Genomic DNA, 8033 nt, shown 5'->3' with positions numbered 1-8033 from the left:
TTATTCTGTTTTCTTGCATGTCAGAATCAATTGTATTATCAGGTCAATTATCCTTAAATGTTACATTTTCTAAATATAGCCAGTCATTGAATGTGTAACAAGGGCAACAGATGCACAAGGTAAACTGTAGATTATATGACTTCACATGTGTATCCTAGGAAGAAAAGCATACACAGTAAAACCTTATCAATTAAATAATCTTTAATGCTGTAAAACATATTAAAATCCCATAATTATTCAATACACAATCAATCACATAATAAAGCAATCAATCAATCAACTGATCAACAAATTAGATTTAAAATCAACCATTTATATATTCTCCCTGTGGGGACTGTTATGTTAAACCTACCTGAAAAAAAACGACAGAATAAACACAGAGATGCAACTATTTCCCCTTTAACTGACAATGTAAATTCAAACTCACTCTTTCATGTTAAGGTACAGTAGTTGTTTACAGTTAGAAACAACAAGAAAAAGAAATAGATTGAATCAATAACAAGAAAGCTGAAACTTTTAGATATTTCTTGGAATTATAGTTTGAACAATAAGTGTGAAAACAATCCAGATGCAATTTGACATTATAATGTATCAGTAATATTTAACTGTTGTTGGCTACTGAGTATAAAGAACAGGATTCGAAGAATATACGTTTTTATTTGAATATATAAAAGTTGGGAGAAATGAGGTTAAGGTTAGGGTTAAGGGATTGGTTAAGGTTAGGGTTAAGGAGTTGGATAAGGTTAGGGTTAGGGGTTTGGTTAAGGTCAGGGTTAGAGGGTTGGTTAGGGTTAAGGTCAGGGTTAGGGGGTTAGTTAAGGTTAGGGTTAGGGGGTTGGTTAAGGTTAGGGGTTTGGTTAAGGTCAGGGTTAGAGGGTTGGTTAGGGTTAAGGTCAGGGTTAGGGGGTTACTTAAGGTTAGGGTTAGGGGGTTGGTTAAGGTCAGGGTTAGAGGGTTGGTTAGGGTTAAGGTCAGGGTTAGGGGGTTACTTAAGGTTAGGGTTAGGGGGTTGGTTAAGGTTAGGGTTAGGGGTTTGGTTAAGGTCAGGGTTAGAGGGTTGGTTAGGGTTAAGGTCAGGGTTAGGGGGTTACTTAAGGTTAGGGTTAGGGGGTTGGTTAGGATTAAGGTCAGGGTTAGGGGGTTGGTTAGGGTTAAGGTCAGGGTTAGAGGGTTAGTTAAGGTTAGGGTTAGGGGGTTGGTTAAGGTCAGGGTTAGAGGGTTGGTTAGGGTTAAGGTCAGGGTTAGGGGGTTACTTAAGGTTAGGGTTAGGGGGTTGGTTAAGGTTAGGGTTAGGGGTTTGGTTAAGGTCAGGGTTAGGGGGTTGGTTAAGGTTAGGGTTAGAGGGTTGGTTAGGGTTAGGGGTTACTTAAGGTTAGGGTTAGGGGGTTGGTTAACGTTAGGGACACGGTAAGGGTTAGTTTTCAGGGTTTTGATTAGTCGGGCTGTCAGTGGGACGTTGGTCAGAAAAGTCCCCATAGTCTCTACTGTAATGGTATTTACAGTTCCAGCTTAATACTCGGTTGAGTTTCTCCTCTTTAATTCTTCTTTTCTTCCTTGTGGAAGGTCTGCTCCTTCCATCTCAGTTTGACGTCATCAGAAATCCCCTTCTCCCTCAGCTCTTTCCTTATCTGGAACACAAACTAGTCTGACTAGTCTACCAACTATGCAGCCAGTACTGGCTAACACTTTACTGTATTCCTCATTCATAAAGCCTTTATAACAGCTACATAAGAAATTATAGCATCAGTCATAGGCGGTAATAAACATTATGAACAATAGCATAATACGTTTTAAATGTACTGTACTTGTAATGGTCGTTATAAATGACAGGTACCACATCTGTAGTCAATGGTATATATTATGGCCAGATACTGCAGTAACCCTTTATCACTTGTACTAAACTGGCTCTAATTTTTCAACGAGGAAGAGAAGGTGAAATTCACCTGCTGCAAGATGGCCTCCTGAATGGCAGGATTAGTCAGGTCCATGTTCTGGTCCTTTTGGGTCAGCTTCACTCTCACCACCTGCTGTGTCTTCACTGGAGCTAACAGAGACAGACGGAGACAAAGAGACAGCCACATGTACCTATACAAGACGCAGGCCTCCTCATTGTCCCTAGAATTTCAAAGCAAAGAGCAGAAGGCAGGGCTTTCTCTTATAAAGCAACATTTTTATGGAATGGCCTGCCGATCCATGTGAGAGACGCAGACTCGGTCTAAACCTTTAAGTCTATACTTGACTTGAGTGGGTTGAGTCACTGACATGACCGTCCTGTCAGACCACCAACCTACTACCCTGAGACAAGGCCGAGTATAGCCAACAAAGATCTCCCCACCGCACAAGACCGAGGGGGAGATCTTTGTGGGCTATACTCGGCCTTGTCTCAGGGTAGTAGGTTGGTGGTCTGTTGATATCCCTCTGGTGGTGGTGGTGGGGGGGGGCTGTGCTTTGGTAAAGTAGGTGGGGTTATATCCTGCCTAGTTGGTCCTATCTCAGTAACCAGTATCTATCCTGCAATAATCTATGTGCTGGGGGGGCTAGGGTCAGTCTGTCCTATCTGGCGAAATTCTCCTGTCTTATCTGGTGTCCTGGATGAATTTAAGTATGCTCCCACTGATTTCCTCCCCCTTTCTCTCCATTTCCCTCTCATCTCCCAGAGGATCTGAGCCCTAGGACCACACATGGACAGAGACACAGACACAGATCCTTCTCAGCAGTGTTTGTGTACTGAGGATGAATGTGATAAAAAAGGAGCATAACTCACCACCGTAGCAAATGAAGGGACTGTTTATGTAACACTGCATATCCTCCCATCTTCCCAAGTTATTCAACCTTGTCGAGGCACAGTCCTGATTTCCTTTGGAATTGTTGGGCTTTTCCTTTATCCAGTATGTGAATGAGGAGTTACTTCCGGCCGACCACTTCCAGGAGTCTCTGAACAGGCCGATCCACCCTTCATTGGCAGCAGCCACTGTCACTACCTCATGGTTCTGAGTCTGGTTCCTCACACTGGCCAGGTCTGTGTAGTACTTCCTGCAGTAACTCTGCGCCTCGTGCCACGTTTTAGCCTCATTAATGAAATGGAAAGACTCCTTAGAATTTTTCACTGTAATGTAAGTATGACAGTAAGTCAGATTGTGTGTTATTCTGATGGAACTACTACAGTATCGTATTTCCCTGATCAACAGATATTTGCTGAATATTTTGATATACATGTATTACACACTGCTCCAAAAAATAAAGGGAACACTAAAATAACACATCCTAGATCTGAATGAATGAAATATTCTTATTAAATACTTTTTTCTTTACATAGTTGAATGTGCTGACAACAAAATCACACAAAAATGATCAATGGAAATCAAATTTATCAACCCATGGAGGTCTGGATTTGGAGTCGCACTCAAAATTAAAGTGGAAAACCACACTACTGATCCAACTTTGATGTAATGTCCTTAAAAACAAGTCAAAATGAGGCTCAGTAGTGTGTGTGGCCTCCACGTGCCTGTATGACCTCCCTACAAAGCCTGGGCATGCTCCTGAAGAGGTGGCGGATGGTCTCCTGAGGGATCTCCTCCCAGACCTGGACTAGGCATCCGCCAAGTCCTGGACAGTCTGTGGTGCAACGTGGCGTTGGTGGATGGAGCGAGATATGATGTCCCAGATGTGCTCAATTGGATTCAGGTCTGGGGAACGGGCGGGCCAGTCCATAGCATCAATGCCTTCCTCTTGCAGGAACTGCTGACACACTCCAGCCACATGAGGTCTAGCATTGTCTTGCATTAGGAGGAACCCAGGGCCAACTGCACCAGCATATGGTCTCACAAGGGGTCTGAGGATCTCATCTCGGTACCTAATGGCAGTCAGGCTACCTCTGGCGAGCACATGGAGGGCTGTGCGGCCCCCCAAAGAAATGCCACCCCACACCATCACTGACCCACTGCCAAACTGGTCATGCTGGAGGATGTTGCAGGCAGCAGAACGTTCTCCACGGCGTCTAAAGACTGTCACGTCTGTCACATGTGCTCAGTGTGAACCTGCTTTCATCTGTGAAGAGCACAGGGCGCCAGTGGCGAATTTGCCAATCTTGGTGTTCTCTGGCAAATGCCAAACGTCCTGCACGGTGTTGGGCTGTAAGCACAACCCCCACCTGTGGATGTCGGGCCCTCATACCACCCTCATGGAGTCTGTTTCTGACCGTTTGAGCAGACACATGCACATTTGTGGCCTGCTGGAGGTCATTTTGCAGGGCTTTGGCAGTGCTCCTCCTGCTCCTCCTTGCACAAAGGCAGAGGTAGCGGTCCTGCTGCTGGGTTGTTGCCCTCCTACGGCCTCCTCCATGTCTCCTGATGTACTGGCCTGTCTCCTGGTAGCGCCTCCATGCTCTGGACACTACGCTGACAGACACAGCAAACCTTCTTGCCACAGCTCGCATTGACGTGCCATCCTGGATGAGCTGCACTACCTGAGCCACTTGTGTGGGTTGTAGACTCCGTCTCATGCTACCACTAGAGTGAAAGCACCGCCAGCATTCAAAAGTGACCAAAACCACAGCCAGGAAGCATAGGAACTGAGAAGTGGTCTGGTCACCACCTGCAGAACCACTCCTTTATTGGGGGTGTCTTGTTAATTGCCTATAGTTTCCACCTGTTGTCTATTCCATTCGCACAATAGGATGTGATATTTATTGTCAATCAGTGTTGCTTCCTAAGTGGACAGTTTGATTTCACTGAAGTGTGATTGACTTGGAGTTACATTGTGTTGTTTAAGTGTTCCCTTTATTTTTTGAGCAGTGTACATTGATTCAGGTGTCGAAAGCATTCAACAGGGATTCCAATGCATCCCACAGTTGTGTCAAGTTGGCTGGATGTCCTTTGGGCGGTGGACCATTCTTGATACACATGGGAAACGGTTGAGCAATAATAACCCAGCAGCGTCACAGTTCTTGACACCTGGTACCTACTACCATACCCCGTTCAAAGGCACTTAAATGTTTTGTCTTTCCCGTTCACCCTGTGAATGGCACACATACACAATCCCTGCCTCAACTGTCTCAAGGCTTTAAACATCCTTCTTTATCCTGTCTCCTCCCCTTCAGCTACAACGATTGATGTGGATTTTTACCATTGACATCAATAAGGGATCATAGCTTTCACCTGGATTCACCTGGTCAGTCTGTCATGGAAAGAGCCAGTGTTCCTAATAGGGTTACTTACTGCCTTTGCATATGAAGAAATGTTGAAAGTTACACGGGGCATCATTCCATTGACCACTGCGTCTCATAAATACACAGTCCTCCTTCCCTCCGGCATTATTGGGTTCGGTCTCTTCCCAGTTGACATATCCCTGACTGTAATCTCTGTCTGCCAGAGACCACTGCCACTCTCCCTTCTGCAGCCCTATCCAGGCTGATCCATTATAACCACTGTCTACAGTGTTGATCAGCCTCTTCATATCCTCCATGTTTTCTATGGTGGCCAGGTCAGTGTACTTCTCTCTGCAGTATCTCTGTGCTTCAGTCCAGGTCTTATTCATGTTCACAAAGTGATACTCATGAGCAAGGCATGAGGAGAGAGTGTAGAGCCCTGTGGAGAAGTCCATTATCTCATTCATATTTTCACTGTAGTGTCTATGTGAGAAACATTATCTACATGTTGGAAGTACTGGTTCAATAACGACCTTTACGAGAGGAGTGGGCTGTTTTTTCTATCGGACCCAAAGCCCCGATGCAAATTCAATACATTTAATAAATACATTCTACGTGACATCTTGAGACTTTGGTATCAAACTTGACTGTCTTGCAATGTTAGAAGAATAAACAGGCTTGCAATTGAGCTTTGTGCCACGGTGTGCTCTCCATGCAGTGTGACGCTGACAAAAAACAGCTCACTTTTCAACCAGCATACCTCTCCATATAAATGTTTCTACCAAACAAATGATATTTTCTAAAACTACTGTAGCCTATAGATATCCATTCCAGCTCAATATGTGAAAATACTTGTAAATGGAAAATTCTTCCAGATAAATGTTGTAAATCTGGATTTAAAAACAAAACCTTATTAAAGACACTGACCAGAGAGAAACAGGACCAGCACCTTCTTGTCCATGACATAATAACAGACCTATTGTACCTACAGACCAAAGGTGAATACATTTAAAACATGATTGTTGTCATCCTCATCACCCTTAAAATATGATACATTTTATGAATTATGTGGTTATCACTTTTGTAAAGAAAACCTGCTAGCTTTCCTCTGTACTGGTGAAATGTCCTTACCTGATGTAGTTCTGTGGAGTCTCTGTTCATCCAAATCTCTCTCTGAATGGAGCACTGTCTAGAATCCCTGTCAGAATAAAGTTGTTGACAGTACACCTATTCATCTCTGTGTTCATCACGTTTTAGTGTGTTAAAGAACACGTCACCATTCTCTGTACCACCAGTTCACAACAGAGATAGTGAAAGGAGTAGTGTTAGCCTTTTGCATGTTAGCCTTTTGCATGTTAGCCTTTTGCATGTTAGCCTTTTGCATGTTAGCCTTTTGCATTTTTTTGACTGTTCATGTCCCTTCTGAAAAACAGCTTCTATCTCAAGGCCAGACTGTTTAACAGCCATCACTAACATTTAGTGGCTGCTGCCAACATACTGAATCATCTCTAGCCACTTTAATAATGAAAAATGGATGTAATAAATGTATCACCAGCCACTTTAAACAATGCCCCTTTATATAATGTTTACATACCCTACATTACTCATCTCATATGTAAATGCTGTACTCTGTACCATCTACTGCATCTTGCCATCTTGTGGTAATAAATGTATCACTAGCCACTTTAAACAATGCCACTTTATATAATGTTTACATGCCCTACATTACTCATCTCATATGTATATGCTGTACTCTATACCTTCTACTGCATCTTGCCTATGCCGTTCGGCCATTGCTCATTCATATATTTTTATGTACATATTCTTATTCATTCCTGGCTCTCGACCGTCGCCTCTCCCAAGTCCGTACAGGAGTTCCAGCGATGGGACAAGACTGTAACTACCAATTGGGAGGAAAGGGGTAAAAATGTTTTTAAAAAGGCAGGATGTCAATTGTGGCTTACGATTAAGGTTTCCAGTCTAATCCAACCCAAACTCTAAACTTAACCTAACCCTGACCTTAAACTTATTGCCTAAACTTAACCCATAAAATTAGTTGAAGTTGGGTTTTGCCCTAGGCACTGATCGTGAGTAATGGTTAAGGTCACGATTGAGGGAGAGGAAGCTGATCCAAGATCTTTATTGCACCTGGGGGAAACTTCACCCCAGAGTGTCTTTTAGTCCTATGTAAAACATGGCAGCCACAGTCAAATGAGCGGACTGGCGTCAAACATTCCAACAGCCATTTGCATCAGAGGCTAATTTAACAGTTCCATGGTATTGTCTGTCAATATTTAGAGAAACTATTCTTGCATTAAAAAAAAACAAATCTATCTGACATTTTCTTCTTAACTGTGGTGTCACCAGGCTCTACAGTTCTCCATTACGACGGCAAACTACACCTTTTATCTGTTACGCAGTTTAGTTGTGCAAAATAAGCTCACCCCTTTTCTGTGTAGGTCCGGGTGACGTTTCCCCTAGGTACAGATCTAAAGGTTCTACAGCTGCAAAATCCAGAGCATCCGATCTGGTTGCATTACTGCCTGGTACGGCAATTGCTTGGCCTCTGACCGCAAGGCACTACAGAGGGTAGGTAGTGCATACGGCCCAGTACATCACTGGGGTTAAGCTGCCTGCCATCCAGGACCTCTACACCAGGCGGTGTCAGAGGAAGGCCCTAAAAATGTTCAAAGACCCCATCCACCCCAGTCATTAAATCAAATGTATTTATATAGCCCTTCTTACATCAGCTGATATATCAAAGTGCTGTACAGAAACCCAGCCTAAAAACCCCAAACAGCAAGCAATGCAGTCATAGACTGTTCTCTCTACAGTGGCACCAGAGTGCCAAGTCTAGGACAAAAAGGCTTCTCAACAGTTTTTACCC

The 8033-nt window shown here is 43.6% G+C and overlaps 1 protein-coding gene across 2 annotated transcripts; it reads right to left on the bottom strand.

Annotated features, from left to right (window-relative positions):
- Nucleotides 1–1317: 1317 nt before the first annotated feature.
- LOC109906351 (macrophage mannose receptor 1) lies at nucleotides 1318–6461 on the bottom strand. 2 transcript variants are annotated; one of them, XM_020504015.2, is made up of 6 exons: nucleotides 6278–6461; nucleotides 6074–6131; nucleotides 5217–5585; nucleotides 2765–3106; nucleotides 1944–2044; nucleotides 1318–1640 (listed from the first exon to the last, which is right to left on the bottom strand). In XM_020504015.2, exons 2-6 carry the CDS (start codon nucleotides 6105–6107, stop codon nucleotides 1536–1538), a joined length of 951 nt encoding a protein of 316 aa, XP_020359604.1. In that variant the 5' UTR covers nucleotides 6108–6131; nucleotides 6278–6461; the 3' UTR covers nucleotides 1318–1535. The 2 variants fall into 2 exon arrangements, with proteins under 2 accessions (XP_020359604.1, XP_020359606.1); XM_020504017.2 differs by having other exon boundaries at nucleotides 1318–1628; nucleotides 6278–6446.
- Nucleotides 6462–8033: the final 1572 nt, after the last annotated feature.

This window comes from Oncorhynchus kisutch, linkage group LG16 (genome assembly GCF_002021735.2).
Source record: "Oncorhynchus kisutch isolate 150728-3 linkage group LG16, Okis_V2, whole genome shotgun sequence".
NCBI lineage: Eukaryota > Metazoa > Chordata > Actinopteri > Salmoniformes > Salmonidae > Oncorhynchus > Oncorhynchus kisutch.
Note: the sequence above shows the minus strand (reverse complement) of the source record. Positions and strands in the feature narration are given on the sequence as shown.